The 23,474-nt window shown below is 35.2% G+C and overlaps 2 protein-coding genes and 1 non-coding gene across 3 annotated transcripts; 2 read left to right on the top strand and 1 right to left on the bottom strand.

Annotated features, from left to right (window-relative positions):
• Nucleotides 1-10,419: 10,419 nt before the first annotated feature.
• Nucleotides 10,420-10,493, top strand: TRNAI-AAU. The gene has a single exon. It is a non-coding gene; the product is annotated as a tRNA-Ile (tRNA).
• A 769-nt stretch (nt 10,494-11,262) lies between these two features.
• LOC113284231 (BAG family molecular chaperone regulator 4-like) lies at nt 11,263-13,681 on the top strand. Its single transcript, XM_026533642.1, has 4 exons — nt 11,263-11,535; nt 12,684-12,940; nt 13,026-13,172; nt 13,370-13,681. The coding sequence occupies exons 1-4, from the start codon at nt 11,325-11,327 to the stop codon at nt 13,445-13,447; spliced, it is 693 nt and encodes a 230-aa protein (XP_026389427.1). The 5' UTR covers nt 11,263-11,324; the 3' UTR covers nt 13,448-13,681.
• A 3,181-nt stretch (nt 13,682-16,862) lies between these two features.
• Nucleotides 16,863-18,174, bottom strand: LOC113278447 (protein starmaker-like). Its single transcript, XM_026527279.1, has one exon. The coding sequence runs from the start codon at nt 17,942-17,944 to the stop codon at nt 16,949-16,951; it is 996 nt and encodes a 331-aa protein (XP_026383064.1). The 5' UTR covers nt 17,945-18,174; the 3' UTR covers nt 16,863-16,948.
• Between the last annotated feature and the right edge of the window lie 5,300 nt (nt 18,175-23,474).

Raw genomic sequence — 23,474 nt, 5'->3', positions numbered from 1 at the left:
TTTCCCCGGAAACATAGTTAGCATATATACCTCGTTTAATCAATTCTGGAGCTATTTCTTCTAGATTTAGATCTACCGGTTCATTTGAATCACGGAAACTGAAAGTGAATCCACTTGTAAATTGCAAAATTAAAATCTAATTGATCTTGATTGGAAACTGAAAGTTAACTGAAAAATCTAGTTAATCTTGAGCGCAAAATTAAAAATACACTCGATCGAAATTGAGTGTGTCCAGAATCTTAATTAGCTAGAAAACCTTGTTTAATCAATTAACAATTTTCAAAATTGTTAATTTTCTTGATCATGATCAGATATTGAAAGTAAATTGTTCACAAAGCTCGTTTAATCAATTCTCGAGTTATCTCTTCTAGAATTTAAATATACCGATTCATCGGAATCGTGAAAAATGAAAATAAAACCACTTGTAACCCGGAAAATTTCTAATTTTCTTGATCATGATCAGAAATTGAAAGTAAATTGTTCACGAAGGTCGTTTTATCAATTCTCGAGTTATCTCTTCTAAAATTTAAATATATCGATTCATCGAAATTTTGAAAACTGAAAGTAAATCCACTTGTAACCCGGAAAATTGTTAATTTTCTTGATCATGATCAGATATTGAAAGTAAATTGTTCACAAAGCTCGTTTAATCAATTCTCGAGTTATCTCTTCTAGAATTTAAATATACCGATTCATCAGAATCGTGAAAAATGAAAGTAAATCCACTTGTAACCCGGAAAATTGTTAATTTTCTTGATCATGATCAGAAATTGAAAGTAAATTATTCACAAAGGTCGTTTTATCAATTCTCGAGTTATCTCTTCCAAAATTTAAATATACCGATTCATCGAAATTTTGAAAACTGGAAGTAAATCCACTTGTAACCCAGAAAATTGTTAATTGTCTTGATCGTGATCGGAAATTGAAAGTAAATTCACTCGAAACTTGATAGGAATATTGAAACCAAATAAAATTTAATTGGAGAATTTAAAGTAATGCAACTTATATAATTGAATGTTCTATATCTTATTCTCAATCACTTAAATTAACCTGCATATGTTCATTCAAAGTCTGGATTTCCTAATAATATTCCTTCCAATCAAACCTAAAATAAAATAGGAAAAACATCAAATAAACAGTAGGGTTCAATATTAACTTTCACTACATATCAGACGACATCATTGCGTTCACAATCACTTAAATAATCACTGTGATCACTATCACTGTCATCATCATCTCGAACGTCTTTATCAGCGTCAGTTGTACTTCTAATAACCCGTTCTCCTTCAATTTCTTTTCGAGTATAGCTCACGAAGTCTTGGTCAGTTTCAGCTGCAGTGGTTGCATGATTATCTGTGCGGGATAAATCATCTTGGATGGGATCAACTTCTGTTGTCCCCAAACTGTAGTTGTCCCTTTCCTGCATTTTAAGCTTTCGTAGACCTTAATAAAGTGCAATACTCGTCAAAAGCTTTGTTACTCAACCCATAAGTACACTTATGGTGTAACATCTTTACAAGAAAAGATAATTTCGAAGTATCTGTACATCCAGGGTATAACGGTGTTTCTGCATCTTTCAGCAACTTATAAAATTTTCGAGCATCCTCATTCGGCTCATCTGGAACACGATCATGCTGACTTGATCCATTTGTATTGGGTTGTTGTGGAACTTCACCATCCCTAGCGAAAAACCTTGATTCGGGGAAGGAAGCTTGTAGCATCCCATGAATATCACACCCATCTGTAAAATTTATGACCTCTTGCTTAATATTATCAATTACCTCTTCAGGTTCCCCATGTTTTGTCCAACGAATATAACTACGTGTTATTCCATAGTCTTCTATGTGCCTTCTCACCTCAATTTTTGGAAAGGAGTTCACATTATTGCATCTCACACAAGGACAAAAAATACTCTCACCTAAATCAGGAGTACGATGAGACCAAGCAAAATTTATGAATTCATTGCAACCACGGAAATAGTGGGTGTCGCACCTACCCTTCTGCATCCAACTTTTATCCATCTATGCTCAACAAAGCTAAACAACTAGAAAACAACCTGCTCCTGCCAAAAACTTCCCGCATTAATTCAATATAAAAAAATGAAATGGTTATGTCATTTGATATGTCAAGTTGGTTAAAAACATTCCTCAGTTTTGCTACAATAAAATATCAAACGCACTACTAAATTTTCTATAAGTTAGAAACCAGACAGTCACGTTTTAAAAAAAACTAACTAAACACAATGAATTCAATCACTACAAAATTTAATCATAAGATGTCTCTTACAATGAACATGTAGAAATCTAACTAAACACAGATCCTAAACTAGCAAAAAATCAAAAACAATAAACAAATTCTATTAGTGAAGACAATTTACTCAAACAATGCTAAGAGTCATGAGGCAGAAAGGAAAGAATAGGCACAAAAACTACAATAAAGATACCAATTAACATTCAGCTGGAAAATGAAAAAGTTGTGGATGTTTCCTCATGTAACATTTAACCAAACTGAAGACTAGTCACCTTCCGTTCATGTCACTGGAATTGTTCATTTATTCTCAATCCTTAGACCTTCCTAGCAACTCATTAGTCGTTAACAGATAGCTATAAAAAAATCAATGAATCCAATGAGTAGGAAATGATTATCTTCCTTCCCTTGAGTTTGCTACCACAAAATGTTAAAAGCCCATTAAAACTTCAATTTTCTAGTGGTTTTTGTTTTGTTTCTCTTTGTCGTTAATGACAGAAATATATCCTCTTGGTTTAAGTTGATAATAATGCATAATTTAATGCTAAACCCAAGTGGTTAATGGTTTTCCATAGTATAAACTCTAATCCAAAGACTAGTTCATGATAGGGTTCCAGTTTAATGCTTTGTTTGTCTTCATACTAGTTTCTAAAAGATCTTAGCTGGTTGTTTCAGACCGTACTATGATGATAAGAGTTTATTGAACATGTAGAGGCAATGAAAGAGTTCTGCTTTCATTTCCCCGGAATGGAGCACTGAGTTACTTACGGTCTTCAGCAAGCAGGAAGCGGAACGAACTTTCTAGAATGCAAGCAAGTAGCTAAGACCCTTGAACCCGAGAGCCCCTGTGTCTGAAATCAAGGATTTATGAAACGACACTGTGACGTAGAGCTGATCTCAAAATTGGATAGACAGCCCCCACATCCTTGTCAGCAATTACTAGTTCGGTCCATATCCGGTGTGGGCGTTAGAGCATTGAGAGGACCTTTCCCTAGTACGAGAGGACCGGGAAGGACGCACCTCTGGTGTACCAGTTATCGTGCCCACGGTAAACGCTGGGTAGCCAAGTGCGGAGCGGTTTTGATGACGTATTGTTTTCATTGCTTAGAAGGAAAGGCTCGTTAGCGGGCTGAGCCCCTCACATGTAGAACATATGAGTCTCTTCGCCCCTATCTTGCTGCCCGATCCGACGCTTGACTCGTGAATGGTTGTTGTTCTGTCTATGCGAATTTCAAAGTTAAGAAGGTAGAATTAAGTTCCACACTATGTAAAAGCTGTTGCTTGTTGGGAAGACCGGCCGGCAAGCAAACCAACAGGTGTTACTCTTTTAGTAAGACAATCTGGTCAGTTCATGGACACTAGGCGTTTTCTTGCATACATGCAAGATCTGATCCTTCTGTAGACCCTCTGTGAACACCTAAACACACTAGACTCCTTAATGAGATGGTTATGGACTTTCATTGTTAAAGATATGTATTCCAGACACCCTAAATCCCATAACCAACCAAACATCTACATAATTGTGGGTACTCTCTACTTGGCAACACCAAGGCCTAGCATTGGCGTTCCTGCGGGCAGGGTGCTTAACAATCCCTTTTGCTCATCATAGTTACATATGCTTTCTAGCATGACACCCCTTAATAATCCTTCTAAAGCAACCTTCAACTTAAAACCATGTTCATAACCAAGTCTTTTCATACCATGTTCCTTTTTCTGAGGCTAGTTTCTAATAAAAATTAGAACAAAATCCTGAATCCTCTCTAATCCAAATCTTTGCATACCAAATTCGTTCTTAGCAATTAAAAGCAACACCAAAAACCCTTAATCAGGGAAATCAAATTGCAAAGGTGGATAAGAAATTGACACGCAGAGAAGGAGGTTGGGAGAGAACATACCTTTGCGCAGAGATCGTTGCCGGGAGGAATTTCCTGTTTAAGGATGGATTTTTGAGATTTCTTTTTAACTCTACAAGATTGGGAAGATCACCCTATGGTTCAATTATTTCAAAAAAATCAAAAATCAAACACTAAGAAACAAAAAATGGATTTTGGGGATGAAAATAGCTCTCTGCCCTAACAAGAAACAAACCCAAATCTAAATCTACGAATTTATACACAATATAAATTTAGAATAATCGAACTTTACCCAATACAGTAAACAGAGAACCCCTTGTAATCAGTCATCGTTCTGCTGTTCATAGAAGAGAAAGACTCCTACGAACTCAAATTTCATTGTTCTGTTCGTTTTCTCCGTCCAGTAATGGGGTTTGGTTCATGCGCGCGTGTGAATCAAATGAAGTAACACAATTTTTTTTTCTTTTTTATTAATTCTAGAAACTCATTATTGTTGTAACATTAATATTAAATCAATTTAGTGGGTCATGGAAGCTTGTTTACAAATTGTACAACTCGTGTACACGTAGATCCTGTATAGTTTGGTAACAATTCATAAGCAAAATTAAAAAGAGAATACGAGGCCCGTAAGAGTCTCACCAAAATCTGGATTCTTCCGAACGGTTAGTGGTGTTTCATCCATAATGTCCCATTTACATAATAATTATACTGATTTACTAATTTACATAATAATTATATTGATTTATTAATTTTTTATAAATAGTTATAACAGCACAGGTGTGGCGAAAAAGAAATCAAATTTTATTAATTATTTTATTTGTATAATTGCCACACCGATGCGGCATAAAATATACTTGTTGCAGCAGTTAAAAGTTATATGTGGCAAAAAGTTAATTTTTACCTCGACTAATTTGTAGGTGTTGCAAAAGGTCCCACTTAATGCCACATTTTTAGTGTGGTGGGGTTAAAACCTACATATTGCCTCACTCTTTGTTGATGTGTGGCGAAGTGGTGTAGCAATAGACTCACTTTCTTGTAGTGAATCTTTTCTAGCATCATCTAAAATTTTCGCAGCCCAGACAAATTCTTCCTCACTACTTATGAGAAGACGAGAACGAATTTGATTTTCCCTTTCGCAGAGTTCAATATTCTTGCGGTTAGCTTCATCTCGCTCAAGTTGAACTTCAAGGAGAGCCTCTTGGAATTTTGCCAGAGCCTTGGCACCTTGATCAGAGATACGATCTTTATCATCTATGAGACCACTAATCTTGGTTCTCAACTCATTGGTTTTCTCTTTGGAATCAATAAGGAGACGTTTAAATCTGTTAGCTAAGCCTAAACTGGATCTATGATCAATTTCTAAGAGGCGAAATTGTGATCTAAGTTCATTTAGAGAAAGAGATGAAATTCTATCATTAGAAAAGCTATTTAAGGAATTGTTAAGACGTTCAAGAAGGGTATCATTATCCAAGGCATTAGGAAATGAACGAAGAAGGGTAGCTTCATCAAAAAGACCATAAATGTCTGCAAAAAGGATCATTTAAATAAGATAAAACAACAAGATGAATGAATAAAGAGAAAAGAGAAAAGTAATATACCGTAAAGATGATTATTAGCTTGTTGAAGAATAGAAATTTTGTTCTTATAAGAGGAAGAACCAATTTCTAATTGTCTATTCTTCTCGCGAAGACCTTTAACTTCAACTTCCAATCCTTCATTCCTTTTGCGAAATTGAAGATTCTTCTTTTCAAGAATTTCGCGTCTTTTCTCTAGATCCGAGGCAACCGCAAAAGAAGCTTTTCCAGCCTGTGAAAAGAAATAAAAATATTAATATAGAAAGAGATTTTGAGTTATAACAATGAAGAAGTAAAAAGATGAAAGTATACCAAACTATTGAGAGAATGCAAGAAGTCGGGAGTCACTTATCTAGAAACTCCCCAAAGAGAGCTATCACCATCTAGTAAAGGGACATCACAGAGGGTAGAAAGAGATTTGAAGGTATTTGCGAACTGGCTATCTCCCATTCCTTGTAGAGAATCAGAAAAGAGGCCAGAAAGCTTAGCCATAGAAGATTCGGGAGGAGAATTTTCAGTTCCAGCGAGATCATCATTATCCTCATCATCCTTGTCACTTTCAAAATTCTCATTAGGAAGAACATTTGAAGGAGAAGAAGAACGCACTTTTATTTTCTTTGGAGGATGACCAGTTGATTTTTCTCTGCGAAGAGCACCTTTAACTTTATCGCCAATCTTCGCAGCATCAGCAGATTCTTCTACTTCAACAATAATCTTCGCATACAGATAGAAGTAAGAAATGAGAGCATGGGAATGACAATACTATTTAAAGTCATCATAGAAAATTTCTTACCTCATCTGTATATGAGTGAAGATCCAACAGAGTACTAGATTTCCCAGTCCTGTTATAACTATCTTTTAGTTTTTGGATCTTCGGAATATCGCAAGAATTAGCGAACATAATAGTAAAAATCAATAAAGAAGTATAAAATGAGTTAAAGGGGAGAAGTATACCTCCTTCTCCTTTTCGGGCCAGGAGAAAACCCAAGGTTGATATGCTGCGAGATTCGCAGGAAGAAAATTTGATCCAGCAATGTAAGGACCCTTTAGCATTAAAGGAAACACGCACCATTTGTCATCTTTGGATTGGCGAGGAGTTGTGTTTTTACCATAATGCCAGTCAATATCTTGCATAAGAATTTTAGATTCATCAATGTTATCCTTTCTTCTTAATCGAATACCCCAGCGAGTATTCTCTTTCTTCATGGAGATAAGTTCGTAATTTTCAAAGAAATTGTATACTTCTCAACAACTATTTCTAGGTTTGCGAATTTTGGATCCCTAAGTTCACTGGAGTAAAGATATCCTCTACCAGCACCACGATTAGCGAATTCTAGCATTAGACGGATACAATCCCCACTTAATTGGAAAATGGCTCGCGAAAATCCCGCATGAGCGAGAATTTCATAAAATAAAGGGATGTCTGGGTTATAAAGAGGAAGAGGGAGACCTGCGAGAATTTGACCTAGCGAAATTATGATTGATTGATCATCACAATTTTGATTGGAGAAAAGCTTGACAGAAAGAATTGATTTGGCATTCACATCAGGAATGGGGGAGAGTGTAAGACCTTTATTAGCAAGATCTTTTTGGACATCTTGAAGATTCTTCTCATATCTATGACCACTTGGAGCCATGATTGAATAAAGGGTATGGGAATGCATGGAAAGTAAAAGAATTGAAGGAAGAAAAAATTACAGCAGCAGAATTTGCAGAAGAATGACAAAGTTGCAGAGATGAGAGAATAAAAATAGAAGAGAAAGTAAAAAGAAAAATGGAAAGATGGAAGGAGAAGAGTATATAAAGAAAATTTACTTCTCGATGAAATAAACACCATTAAGACGAAGAGACGTGAGCGGTTGAAAAGTAGCGGTTACAGAAGACGTGTCAAGAAATAAGTGGAAGAGAGAGAGTATGTATGATAAATGTGGAACATGAAAAGATAAGGAGTTGCGACATTTCTCAAATCATTTTCTACTTTACAGAGAAGATTTGAGAAGAGGCAAGATGTAGGATCAGAATCTCGCAACAGTTATGTCTCAGCGAAGTTAACAATGGTATTGCACAAAAGTGTCGCAGAACAATTTCAGAAACGATATCAGCAAGGATCATGAGAAAGGTGTGATAGTCTTGCGAAAATTAGAAAGCTTGCGAAGTCAACATTTGTAAGGTTGCGAGAATGTCGCAAATCATATCCGAAAATAAAGGATAGATTAGCTGTCATCCACTATGTATTTCCCTTATAAATAGTCATTCGAGTTGTAAAGGGGAGAGAGATCTTTTTTTGAGTGAGAGATAAGTAAACAGGAGAGAGAAAGTTGAGAGCAGAGATCATTCTTGATTTCTTTATTTTCCTTGTAAGAATATTCTGAAATTAATCAATAAAATTAAGAGTGTAAACATAAAAATAGTCTGATTAACGATAAAATCATACGAGGGGTGTACTGTAGGATTTCCTGCAACTACACCTGCATAATGGAATTCTAATTCTTTTTATGAGTTTATTTTAAGTTGATTTTTCTTTTCGATTGTCTCTATTGTTTTTAGTGTCTAAGATTACTATTGGGTTATTCAATTGGCCATTGAATTAACCTGATAGTAATTCTTCTACTAGTATTGGGATTGGTGATACGTGTAATAGTCACTCAATTTCATACACAAGTAGTACATCGCAAAAGATGACAGAGGGATTCTGTTAAGCAATTGTGTATAGAGATGACACTAGTGAGAAGACCGAGCTTATGCGTCTGATGCTAGGATCAACCTAATTCACAAAACGTAATACGTTAGATGGGTTACACCTTGAGAGCTTATTCATGGTGGCTCAGATGGATAGAATCCGGTAGTCGAGCGCTTCTGTATCCAGTGACAACAGGAATTCCGGGGATAGCAGAGCTTATTGCTATTCTACGGTTGGTGATAATAGAAAATTAACAAGGAATAAATGAGTATTTTATGTTCACTGGCGGCGAATGATTCCTTAATCATCTTTGTTTTCTTATTATCTTTTTATTTATCTTAAAACCAATCCCCCATTTGTTATTTACTTTATTTTGCTGATCAAATAATCTTTCAATTACACAGCTCTCTGTGGGAACGATCTCTCACTACCGCTAAATTACCAGTTAATTAGTGGGAGATATATCGAAAAATTTGTTGAGCCTACGACAGCCCATCAATGAGCAAAAAAATAACACAAGACACCATAAATTTGTTAAAGAGGAAAACTACAATGTGCAGAAAACCCAGGGACCTAGTCCATAACTTGAACATCACACTGTATAAAACCGCTACAAACACTTTCCTAACATTAGACTTCGAACTGGAATGTAATTGAGACCGAATCGGCCCTATAAGAAATTCGAATTCAGTTGTGATCCTATATGTCTCTTATATCTAGCAAAACCATATGCAACACAATTCCACTAGATGACATCCTTTACAGGCCCAAGAGTTGGTTCAACCTAAGTGAAGGATTTTTAACTATTCCGCCTCTAACAAATAACATATTTGATTTCCTTCAGAAAGATATTCAATCTAGGTAATATAAATCTAATTGCTTATGAGGGATCTTCAAGGTAAAAAAAAAGTCAAGCAAAACTCAATCATTTAGGATAGCTTATTTTCTTCAAAATTTATAGAGATGTATAATAGATTCTACCTCATAAGAAAAATCTAAACAAATCGAAAAAAATAGTAATTTAGATATCTATATTTTTGAGTCACAAATTCTGAGACGGAAAATACTATTTATCTTGTTCCTGATTTGTACTTTGAGAACTACAACAATCAATAAAAACAAGTCCTGAATAACAAGGATCTGCCAGGTAAAATATAATCTCACTGGACTTCATGAATCACTTAGTAAAGATTTTCAAACTCATAACCTAATATAATTTCAGCAGAGGAAACCTATATTTTTAGAGGAAGATTCTAGACCCAACTAGGACACAAAAGTGCCAGGATTGAGATTCTAGTGGAGAATGTTCTATTTGTATTGATGAAAATGGCTTGGTAGATTACAGTCAAATCTAGGTTCATGAACTTGATTCCATATTGACAAATTAATTTGTTATCGGGCAAGATTTAACTTCTCCATATATTACTCATGTAAGCATGTGAGAGTTTGCCTTGAATCACAAGAAAAAAATGTACAACCGTATACTAGTCGAAATATACATTGCACAAGTGGTTAGACATAAAACAATGGTTAAGTTTCTCTGAAACCGACAAGCATAAATTGAAGTTTAATATCACAAAACCAAAAACATTTCGTAAACTTTCAAAACAATTCGTGAATACTTTAGTCATCTTGTAACTCAGGATCATTTTGTATTGATAAGTTCACGAACATTCAAAAACAGTTTGCGTACTCAAATACAAAAAGTCTACATAGAATTCTCAAAATCAACCAGTTCGCGAACTGCACAAATCAGTTCGTGTACTGCGATACTAAGAGCATACAATAAGATCTCAAAATCGACCAATTCACAACCAACAAAATTAATCTGTGCACCTTAGTTAATTGATAATAACTCATCAAGTCTTTATTATTTATAAGTTCAAGATCATGAACTGAGCAAAACAATTGGTAAACATAAGTTCTCTATTTCCTGAAAATATATGGCCTAAAATGTTTTAAACGATAAAACCTTGCAACATAATCTAAAAAGCTTGAATATCGATCCCAAATATGTATTATGGTTAAGAAAAATCTACTGTAAAATAAGACATAGTAACAAGTTGGCCCATTAGCTCGGTTGGTTAGAGCGTCGTGCTAATAACGCGAAAGTCGCAGTTTCGAGACCTGCATGGGCCAATTTTTTTTCTTAAGTCAGTAACCTAAGCATGCCTACCCATATTTTATATATGAATCCATAAGTTGTAAAACTAATCATTTTTTTTCTTGCTCTTTTAACTGGAAAATTTAATCCCTAACACTTTCTGTCTGTGATTCCAGGTTTTGGCACAGAACCTAAAATTATTTAGTGAGCCAAAATCTTTAGTCAGTAACCTAAGCATGCCTATCCATATTTTATATACGAATCCATCATCTATAAAGCTAAAACCAAACTAAACGCTTAGCATTTTCATTAAGCAGAAACTGTTCCATCTGCGTTCTAGACTAGGTGACTAACAGTATGTGCCAATGTTCACCAGTGAATACACTTAGTTCCGCTGATCAAAAAATTCTCTATCGTTGGTGCACAATCAAAACTGCATCATGGCTCAAAATACATCAATGTGTTATATCGTGACCACTCAGAATCTGAAACCAAAACTCGTCTACACTGCATTTTCGGAGAAAAAATCTTACCTGATGACACTAATATTTTTTTTTTGCTAAGAGAAAATGACTGACTTTAAACGAAAGAGATTACAGATGTTGGGACAGGAAAGTTGGATGATACCAATGACATGACACTAATATGAATCATGTGATGAGAGTTGGGCCCAACAGCTGTTGTCTGTTGATACATAAGAGGCCTTGCGATGTTCCTAAGGCCTTAAAAGTAATTGGGCCCAAGCCCGTACTTCTGATTATAATCTTCTTTGTTCCTCCAACTTGCAAACAGTTCCTTTCCCTTTTTATCTTTCTTTATTCTTCTCCTCCTCCTCTCTCAGACTTTCTTAGATTCTTGGGGCGAAGATGACAAGCTCAAGTTCTTCTTCAAGAGTAATCGAAATAGAAGATGGTAACAACCCTGAAGAAGAGATTGATTGTGAAGTTACACCTGATGTTCAAAAGAGAGGTGCTGATGATAATGGAGAAGATGGTGATGTAGTACCTATGATTAAACTTATAGTTTCTTATGCTACTTCTAAACATGAGATCAGTGTTCCTCCTCAAGCTACCTTTGGTAAGTTATGGGGGTTTTCAATTCTGGGTTTTTGATTATTCTTGCTATAAATTGATCTGTTGTGTTTACTTTATTTAGACTTCGATTGAGATGGAGTCAAAAGTGGGGTTTTGCCCCATTTGTGTGTTTTTGTGGTATTTAGGTCAATGGGTTTGTTTTGTTGCTGGTTTTGAACTAGATGGGTGTTCTTAAATGCTGGAATAGTAGATGTCTTTACCAAAAGACCTAGTTTTTTATTTGAACAAGTTTTTCAAATAAATTGAATTTTTTGAACAAGATTGTTTGAACAAGCATTATAGTGTAGAGATTGAATTTGTTTGAACAAGCTTTGCATGAGGTACATGTTGCTAGTGCTTGCTAAACGAGGGATGAGGCGCATTTAGGAACTCGTTTCTTTGTATCTTAGAGCTGGTTGAGGGGATGGTCAAAACGGGGTATAAATTGCACTGATGAATTTTGTTAATTTATTGCCGAATGCAAATTGCTTTAGATGGTTAGTTGTCAATGGTAGTAGGGTCTTGTTCGTGGATGTTCCCGGGTTAAGTATTAGCTTATGGTGTATAAACGTACATGTAGAAGGGTTCATACCTCATTTAGGAAATGATGTATTGATCTCCATATGGTTATTCACTGATTTGGAAGTTTTTTGTTGTCAATTCAGTTTAGAAACTCTACTCATATTTGAAGTCTGTCGATAGTTGATAATGATATTTTTACCTGTTTGGACAATGCTGGGAAATTTTGAGATGAAATTGTACACACAAAACTAACTTCCCTCACAAAGCGGCATGTGTATAACCCCATCCTCTGTTGCTAGCATGGTTTCATGGTTGTATTGTGTTAGGTTTTAATGTCTTCGCTGCAATGTTGGATGATTTGGTGACTAATAGTATGTAATACCCAAATCATAAGGTTATTTCCATGTTTGTTCACCAGGTTAAGGATCAATTAAGAGTGTATAAACCTGCACTTAATAGAAGGGTTCGTAACACAGTTACCAAATTATTCAGTGTTTTCAATATAACCATGCTTCAGTCTATTCTTGGTGATATTTGATGTGTATGGTTTTTAAAGAGGGGCATTATATCAGTTGATACTCTTGTTTTATCTTGAAGTTAATGTTCATTTACTTTTTTGTGGACTCTAAGGGGGTGTGAAGAAACTTCTTGCCAATGTTACTGGGTTGGAGCCCGATGAGCAGAGGTTGTTCTTTAGAGGGAAGGAGAAGCAGGATGAGGAAGAGTTGCACACGGCGGGACTAAAAGACAAGTGTAAGCTTCTACTTTTGGAGGATCAAGAAAGCAAAGAAAGGAAGCTTGAGGCAGTCAGAATGAATGAGAAAATGCTGGAAGCTTGTGAAGAAGTAGTAAAAGTTAGGTCTGAGGTCGATAGTCTCGCAGAAAAGGTGCAAACGCAACCCCACTACGTAATTCCTGAACTGATTTTGAAATGGTTTTTGTTGATTTGGTGTTTGTGATTTTGCTTTGCAGCTGGCTGTGTTGGAGGCAGCTGTGCACAGTGGGGATAAGGTTCCAGATAAGGAATTCGTTGTGTTGGGAGAGTTCCTCATGCGACAGTTGCTGAAATTGGATGGGATTAAGGCGGAAGGAGAAGCAAAAGCTCAGAGGCGTCTTGAGGTTAGTAGATGATCTCAAGCTATCATATCTGAGAGGTATCTAATTCAAAGAGAGTAGTGGTAGACTAGTAGGCGTAGAGCTAATCTGCACGGTATTTCTCTTACAAATTCAGTATGTGCATCAATGGATTGGTTCCAGAACTGTTGAAGTTTGATTTGTTAAGTTCTCGAAGATAATTGAACACTATTTGTGAACAGGTTCGTAGGGTGCAGAGCTTGGTGGACACAGTTGACAATTTAAAAGCACAAAATGCTAATCCCGTCAGCAACATTTAGACTGGGTATAAGCTTGCAATTAGTACTCCTTGCTCTCCAAATTTTTAAGCCAGATGTTTCTTTTGAGTGTAATTCAGAGTTTTCTTTTCAAATGTTTTGGTAAAAATATATACTCCCTTGACTGTAGATAAAACAGAACCATGTTTTAAATATTCAATTTTTTGAAATACATGTACAAACTGGGAGAGTTTCAGCCAGGAGTACCAAGTTTACTCAGATAGGACTTGACTTGAATCTTGCCTTCTAATTTCTTTTTGATTTTTTTTTTTTTTTTTTTTTTTTTGTATGCAAGTGGGAGAGTTTCAACCACAAATTCCTTGTATTATTTGTGGTGAATTTTTGAAAGAGATTCATCTCAAGAGCTGTATGCAAGTGTTTAAGCGAATAACTATCTGAAACAAAGTAAGCAACCCTTTGAAAGGTGTTGGTGGAATCCAAGCCAAAGTATAGAAAAGTGTGGAATGTCAGGTTTAATGCTTCTATGTTGGGGTGTCCACACTTTTTCCAAGGCATGCTCCAAAGTTTCACGAAATATACCTCAGTCAGAATCTAAGAGAAAGTGACAAGATAACGCAATTTGGAATGACAAATGCTTTCCTACGACTTTGTGGGATGATTTCCCGCTCAAGCGGCTTATAAGGCGTTGGATGATTGCATCCAGTCCAGGGACCTACCACTTTCCCTAAAGGATTCAAGAGTTCAAGGCTTCCAGATCCGGGTTTTAGATGTGAGACACAAGACACATTGATCTAACAATTTAGAAGCCGCTTGGGTGGGAAGTCGTACGGGATAGCACTGTTCATCTGAAATTGCGTTTTGGAATCTATTTTACCTTTCACCATTAAATTTGAGCGTCTTTGATCTTAGATTGGCTGTCAAGTGTTTTTTAAGTGCTTGGGAGTGACGGAATTCGGTAGATGAAATTCTTCCACCACAAACCTTGCATCTTAGGCGCATACAAGTCAGACGATAAGTAGATAAGAACTTTTGGGTGCCCAAAAGTCAACCTCATAGAATCTTGGTGACTGTAAATTTTGCCTCGACACTGACTTACGACATTATAATCTATGATTAGCCCATGACATAAAATCTACGACCTCTCTATTTTGAACTAGTTAAAGTAGTAATGACTCATTGAGCCTTCCAAGTTGTTTGTTTTTGGGTATTGTCAAGAAATATCCTTCTCATAATGTTCTAATTACTAATATGACACTCTTTAAAACAAAAAATAATATACTCACCGGGCTTAGCATCTTTGTAATCATGCATCCATAATCCAAAGATAAAATTGCATCTGTATCTATTGCCGATTCATCGTGCTTTTCAACTGATAAGTACCTTGGTTCACCACTGTTTACAAATAGGTCAAAGGTATAATGCTTTGAACTCTTAGTGGATAAAATGAGAATCAGAATGATAGGATGGAATGGTGGCAATCTAAACAATACGAGTAAAACTGTTATGATAAAAAATGTAAGCACTTCGTTGTACGTTTACCAAATGAACTTTTTTAAAATCCCAGTCAAAATATGTAACAAGATAACAAAGCTCCAGCGGGATTATTGGTGGGGAAAAAATGAGAAAGGATTAAATGAAAATGGGAAAAAAGGAGTGTGCTTATAAAATTGGGATTCTATTTGTAAAACTTTGGAAGAAGGAGGCTTAGGTATTAAAAATGTTAGGAAATTTAACATTGCTACGATAGCTAAAATGGAATGGAATTTAAATCAAAACCCGAAATCTCTGTGTGCTACTATGATGAAAGAGAAGTATTATCCCAATTGTGATGTCCTACATATAGACAGTAAACCAAAAAGAAGAGATAGCTGGATTTGGAAAAGGCTTGCTGAATGGTATAGATCATATCAAAAAATGTTGCTACTGGGAAATAGGAAATGGTAAGAATATTGACATCTTTGGATCCCAAATATTAAAATATCTATGCAGAGACCAAATACAAACATTGAGGGCCTAAAGAAAGTTAGTGATCTGATTAATAATAAAAAAAACTTGGGATTTGGAAAAATTGGGTAAGCGTTTTGATGAACAAACAATTTCAAAGATAAAGAAACTGAAAATTCCAGAGGAAGATAAACTGGACATCCCTAGATGGACCCTAAACGAAAAAGGTATGTTTACTGTTAAATCTCTTTATAATCATTTAAACTCAGGTGGTTTAGTAGAGGAAAAATGGAGTATGATTTGGAATATGAAGACTACTCCTGCAATTAAAACTTTCATCCGGAAGGCAGTCCATTCCATACTTCCTAATAGTATGCGAGTGGCGGCCGTTATACCAGATATAGAAACAAAGTGTAAACTCTGTAATGAGCATGAAGAAACCCCTACACATGTGTTTTTGCAATGCAACTACGTCTCTCAGGTATGGATGCACTTTAATTTTGATATGGATTTTATTAGAAATGGTACTGTTTCTTTCTATGATTGGTTAACTGATTGCTTTGCAAACCCCCAAAGAGGAGATTATGATATTGATTGGCAGGTATTATGTAGTACCCATTATATGGTTCATATGGAAAGTGAGGTGTAAGGTAGCTTTTAAACATGAAAAACAAAACAGTATAGTCACAACAAATAATATAATTAGGCTTATAGTTATAATATTATAAATAAACCTGGACATAGCATAATGGATGATTTATATTACAATGCAAAAAACGATGATTCTCTTCATATTACTACTTCTCTAAGAAGCTGGACCCAACAAGATGCTATTATAAATGAAAAAAGAGAAATGACTCTCACAATAAACATTGTTGTTCAGAGGTTACATAACGCAGTAAAAGCTGGAGTTGGACTGATTCTATGTGATCAAACAGGTATTGTCAGAGAAGCTAGAGGATTCTATGTTGATTATACTACCAGAGATGAGTTAGAAAAAATGGGAGCAGATGCGGCTTTCCAATGGGCAACACAGTGGAGCGGACACAGAATCTCTTTCATGAGCGATTCAGAACCAACCTTGTTATTGTTGATAGGAATGTATGCAAAAGCTCGCCAACAAAGATATAAAATCAGTGAAGATTTTGGGAACAAAGAAAAATTTGAAATCAATTTCATAGTCCGGGACTTTACTTTAGTAAGGACAAAAACTGTTATTTGGACGGCAAGACTTGTTATTTTTTATAACAAATATATGATCAGACATAACTGGGTTGATCACAGCCTGTGGGCGATTTTACTTTATCTAACCATTCAAGACCGGAATGAATCTTTAATGATGAATGGATGTTCCAATTGTGGAACAAAAATGCAATCATTATTCATTGATGTGCAAAGAAAGTATCCAAACTAACCCGAAGAAGCGCACAACTTCTTTTTGTTCTCTTCTTTTTTGCATTTTAAACAAAGTGAATCAAAGCGTGATTGAACCCTTATTAAATTATTATAGATATTAAAAGGAAAAAGAATAAATAATTATACTTTTTTTGTATTTAAATTTTTTTTATCCAAAAATGTTTATCTTAAAAAAAAAATTAATCAGAAAATATCAAGAATTTCTAAAATATAACCAGTGCAAAGTGGACAATTTCCTCTACTAACCCAAAGTTCTTTAGAGCAAAGACTGCAAAATGTATGTCCACATGGAACAAATGCTAATCTTCTATGCTTTACCATACACACTGTGCAAATATATTCCACTCCCGTTTCTTCATCTTCTTCTTCATCATCATCTTCATCGTCATCGTCTACTCTTCTCCCGGACTCCTCTAATAACGCCATCAACGATACCGTTGGAGCTCCCGCTTCCATCATTGATTCCGAAATTAACGGTTCATCTTCATTTTCTCTCTTCTCATCCTCATCTGGTTCCTCATCTGGTTCTGTTATTAACGGTCCAGGTACATTTTCATCATCCACCAATGATTCTGAAGACTCAGTATGGATCTCTGTTTCTGGTTTCTCCAGTTTTTCTTTATCTTCATTGGTGGTGGTATTAACATTTTGTTCTTTATCATCATCATCATCTGATGACGAATCTGATTTAGATTTTAAATCTGAATATTGACAATCCTCTAATAATTTAATCGACGATCTCAAAGATAATGATGCAAGAAGAGGACGATCAACCAACACAGGATCAGAAATTTGTTCAATTCTTCGATTCTTTTTATTGTTAGAAGGTAAATCAGAAGTAGGAACTGATGAAGAAGCCGACCACGAAGAACCATGTTTGCGGAATTTTAATTTATCTTTAATCGATTTCTTGGATGATTTTTTCTTATGTTTACCTGTTCCATTTAATTCAGCAAGACCTCTGTACGCTGCTCCAGATTCTTCATTACTAATGATATCAAGAAGAGTTAGTGTAGTTGTTTGTTGTTGTGGTTTGATTGGTCTTGCTAATTCACCTGAAAGAATAGCATCTACTGATAAACCAACTAATGAATCAAGACCTTCATGCGTTCTTCGTTTGCTACTGAGAACTGATAATTGTGTCGTTAATAACTTCGCTTTTCTGCGTTCAACTTCCATGATATGATCAATTCACACACATGAAAAACCAAGAAGATAGAATGGTCTTATATTTTTAATGAAGATAAACAAGTTTAATGATGATTTGAATCAAATTCATCGAAGCAGGATGCAATTAGCAGACCCAAAAATTCATTAGAACAACCCAGACAATTTGTGGAAGAAAATTGAAATGATTTGATTGACTTGAGAGAGATTAGAGGGGAACAAAGGGATTTTTTTTTTGTTTTGGTTGACCTTTTTCCTAGGAAAGGTTTTGGTTTCCTAAATTAATCTGTTTTATTTGGTTTTTGAAATTAGTTTTAGTGGAGAGAGATTTCCTGATTTTGTCTAATTATAGTAATTACATGTGTGCCTTAAATTTTGTTTATCACAGATTCACAATGTTGGTTTTTGCTCATTAAATTTCTTAATTTCATTCATTTAAAATTCTTCATTTTGTTTATCATCCTTATTTTTCTCCTTTTTTATTATTAATATAGTATATTTTTACGGCACAAACAACTTTGTTTTAAAATAGTACTCCCTCCGTCCAAATTTGGAGGGTTATGAAGTAGGAGAACCAAATTCCGAGAAGATTAATGTTTTACACACGATGAACCTTGTCGTGTCATCTTAAGAAATAGATGTTCGTTCAACCGATGCCACTGCATCAAGGCACTAAAGAAATAAGGATGAACCTTGTCGTGTCATTTTAAGAAATAGATGTTCGTTCAACCGATGCCACTGCATCAAGGCACTAAAGAAATAAGGATGAACCTTGTCGTGTCATTTTAAGAAATAGATGTTCGTTCAACCGATGCCACTGCATCAAGGCACTAAATAAATAGGAAATTTAATCAAAGGATAAAATTATATCAAATGAATGGACGTTGAATACCTTTTGAACTAGAATCAAGAGAATATCATTTTGTATTTTTGACTGACGAGGAAATAATTGCGAGTATCATGGGAAACGTAAAAAGTGATGATGTGACATCCGAAGATGAAATTGTAATTATAGAGCCACCTTCACATAAAAAAGTCATGAAGTTCTGAAGACATTGAATAATTTTTTATTGCATCACCAAACGGCAACACCAAAAACTCTTTTAATGTTAAGAAAAATCCAAGATGATATTCAACGTGATATCAATTTCAAGAATAACCAAGTCAGAATTGAATTATTCTTTACCAAATTAACTAATTTTATGTAAATTAGAGAATTGTTAATTTATATATCGGAAGGGACCAATAAAAAGTCTAAATATTTTATTAATTCATACATTTAACGAATTACTAATTTAGCATGTTGTCCCCCACTCGAGACTGGATAAATTTATTAATTTATCGCGGATTAATCTAGGGGTTCTACTATATCCCCATACCAATTTTCCTTTATCTCTGGAAGACAAATCTCTGAAATCATTAATATTGCTAATGCATTCATCCATAATATGGATACAAAGGAAGGAGAAAAGGGTTATATAAGAATCAAGATTGACATGGAAAAAACTTAATTTTGACAAGAAAGACTGGAATTTCTCGACAGTCATAATGCATAGGATGGGTTATAATGGTAAATAGTGTCAACTAGTTCAATAATGCATATCCACCACCAATGTGGCAGTTTTAGTAAATGGAGTTCTAAGTGATTTTTTCAACCCTTCAGTAGGCCTCAGACAAGGAAACCCTCTCTCTTCATACCTTTTTCTTTTCTGCGTGGAAGCTTTATCAAGAACCTTTTGTCATGCTGAAAATATTGGTCTTATTTCTGGTATCAAGATTTGTAATGATAATCATTCCATCAATCATCTTCTCTTTATTGCATGATTGCATGATCTTCTGTAACACAAATATGGTAGAATGGAACAACCTAGTGGACGTCTTCAATATTTTCAAGATTACTCCAGGTCAATTTACCAAGTTCAACAAATCTGGCATTTTCTTCAAAAAACATACTAATGAGGACTTGGGCATCAAAATAAGTAACTTCATGGAAGTGCAAATGATTGATGTCAATGATAAATATCTGGGATCTCCTATTTTCACCAACAAAAGCAATATTATCTCCTTCAAATCATGGGTGGACAAACTCAAACACATATTGGCTAGCTGAAAAAACAAACTCTTAAACCTATCTAGCAGAGCTACTCTTATCCGCACTAATACCTCTACCTCTAGCATATATCATAGGAATTTCTTCAAACTTCCAAAGCAAACTTACCATGAATTAAACAGTTTTCAAAGAGACTTCTTTTGGGTAAAAGATATAGGCAACCCTAAAGGTTAATATCCTAAGGCTCAGGACTGTTAGAGCATTGCTCGGTCGAACTCGCAAGCGTTGCTATCTCAAGCTTGTTTGTCAAGTTTAATTTCCAAAACTATAAGTCTTGATTTCTAGTCTACTTATAGCTAAGTCTCGGACTAGGATAGTAGGTGTAGTTGAGCTTTAGACTCCACGACGTTCATCGAATGAAGACGAAGAACTACTCAAGGGAACTTGTGGAACTTCATAAACAAAAGGTATGTGGAGACTTGAACTTATCTATCACTCAAAAGTCTATCTATTTTATCTCCTATTTTGAGAGAAATGTCGTATTTCTATATAGACTTCAATTATACACATTTGCTATTTCGAGCCGAGTTTATCTCGCTTATCTATTTCTGGAAATATATGTTGGTAAGATTTTGCTTTAGCCAAGTTCGTCTTTACTCGTGACGAAAGTCATATTGATTATTTCAATAACTTGAAAATCGCTTTGATGAAAATAGTTTGTGGATAATAATTATTTTAACATTCTCTAAGAAAGTTTCAATGATTGTAATGAGAGTAACCATGTTTAGATATAAATATTGTGTGTTCTCACATTTGTGTAAAAGTCCAAAACCGGGAACCGAAAGTATGTGTACCCGTACGCGTACCGGCGGTTGTTGGAAACTCGGGCAAGTATGCGTACCCGTACGCATACTGGCGGAAGTTTCACATCCGTGGATTTCTGCTGGAGTTTGGAAGTGTGAATTGGTATGTGCACTCGTACGCGTACTGGCGTAATCAAACTCAGTCCGACCACTTAGGTATGCATACCCGTTTGCATAATTAAGTAGGTTACTTTCTAAAATCGGTTTGTTCATGAACTAAAACATTTATATAATAAGGAATGCAATCTTTGCAAACCGTGGCTATGATGTTCATGAATTGATTCGAGTGAATCAAAATCAATATTTCTTCTATTGTGTCTTGTATACTTCTATAAGATCTAAGCAATTGAACAACTCTCTAACTAGTTCATTTGAACTAGTTATGGTGAAGATGAATAAGGTTGATATGAAAGTGCACATACGGCTAACCATTGGTTAAATATTGTTGAACCAACTAAGTGTACATGTTTAGGTACGATTACCCAAACCTAAATAAAGGTGCATTTCATTTGTGTATAACAAGCTAAGTTCGATCTAACGGTTGAAAGATATTAGCTTGAATCTAATCAGGTTTTCATCTAACAGTGAATATTGAATGATTTGTTACCAAGGTAACTTAGATTGCAAACCCTGATTTGAAAACTATATAAAGGAGAACTCTAGCAACTGGGAAACCTAATCCCCACACCTCCTGTGTGATACTAGTTGTATAAGCTAGAGTCGATTCTCCTTTAACCTTAGGTTTTTCACGAAACCCTGTAGGTTAACAACTTAAAGACTTCGTTGGGATTGTGAAACCAGACCCAACTATTTTCTCTGTAGTTGTGTGATTTGATTTTGATGTTTCTATCGTGTTTGAGTACAATCGTAAGATTGGCTTGAGATTTATATCTCCGATGGGAAACATATAAAAGTAGTCATAAACACCTTCGTCCCATCGTTTGTGATTCCATAATATCTTGTTTTGTTAATCGATTAAGATCATAGTGAGGTGATTGATAATTCTAGGATGTTCTTCGGGAATATAAGTCCGGTTACCGATTGGTTCATGTTCACCTTGATTTATCAAAAGACGGAACAAAAACTCGTAGGTATATCTGTGGGAGACAAATTTATCTATTCAACAGACTTTTCTATGTGATATAGATTTGTTTATCAAATCTTTGACTTTGGGTCGTAGCAACTCTTAGTTGTGGGTGATATCATCTAAGAGAATCAAGTGCATAGTATCCTGCTGGGATCAGAGACGTAAGGAATGCGACCGTACCTTGAATCAATGTGAGATTGATCATGGTTCAACTACATCCAGTCCGAAGTTAACTTGTAGTATGGTAGTGTCTGTAGCGGCTTAATACAGTGTGGTGTTCAAATCTGGACTAGGTCCCGAGGTTTTTCTGCATTTGCGGTTTTCCTCGTTAACAAAATTCTGGTGTCTGTGTTATTTCTTTTCCGCATTATATTTTGTTATATAATTGAAATATCACAGGTTGCATCAATCGATTGGTAAATCCAACCTTTGGTTGTTGATTGAAATTCATTGATCCTTGATCATTAGTCTTTGGTACCGTTCAAGTTATTTCTCTTGTATTCAATCAGGCTCGCAAATTCTTATTGTTTGATTATGGATTGAATCGAGAAATTGAGATATAACTCTTTGATATAATTTTTCTTAAGATTGAGTATGACTGTCTAGTTGATTCTCTTGAAAGTATATTGGAGTTAGTCCATACAGATTGCTAAGCGAAATATTGGGTGAGGTTGTTAGACCCCCGTTTTTCAGGGACTATCTGCAAACCAACAGAGCTGGTAGGATTATGCTTCGTAAACGTGGAATATTTTCAACAACTTTATGATCACAAAAATAGGGTGGAGATTGTATAAGATAAAAACTCTCTTTGATACCAAATCATATCTGAAAAACAAAAATATCATGACCATGAATATTACACCAAATGTAGGAGATTCATGGATATGCAAAGGCATCCTAGAAGGAATTGGGAACATCCAGAAATATAACAAATGGGAGGATAGAAATAGAAAATGCATCAGTATATAGGATAAAAAGTGTGAAAACGCGGGGGGTACCAAAATACACCGCCAACTTTTTCTTAGGCAACCTGTATTGACAAACTCAAACATAATTATGAGAGTTTAGGTTAATGAATCTCAATCAAGAAAGAATATTCAGAGTTATATCTCTATCTCTCACGATCAGAACGTTTACAGAGACTAACCTGATTTCCGGGTGAGAGTACTTGGTGATTCCAAAGATCAATTTCCAAATATCAATCAAGTCGTATCCAACAAACAAGGATGGATGCATCTACTTTGATTTATTAACACACAACCTGTTATATTTCAATTATAAAGATAAACAATATAACGCGGAAAAAGAAGTAACACAGATACCAAAAGTTTTATTAACGAGGAAAAAGAATATGCAGAGAAACCCCGGGACCTAGTCCAGATTGAACATGTTTGAGCACTGCTCGGTCGAACTCGCAAGCGTTTCTCTCTCAAGCTTGTTTGTCAAATTCAGTTCACTAAAACTATAGTCTTTATTTCTAGTCTACTTATAGCTATGTCTCGGGTTAGGATAGACTGTGTAGTTGAGCTTTAGACTTCACGA

Source organism: Papaver somniferum, chromosome 5, assembly GCF_003573695.1.
Source record: "Papaver somniferum cultivar HN1 chromosome 5, ASM357369v1, whole genome shotgun sequence".
Classification (NCBI taxonomy): Eukaryota; Viridiplantae; Streptophyta; class Magnoliopsida; order Ranunculales; family Papaveraceae; genus Papaver; species Papaver somniferum.
This window is presented reverse-complemented; position numbering and strand designations above follow the sequence as displayed.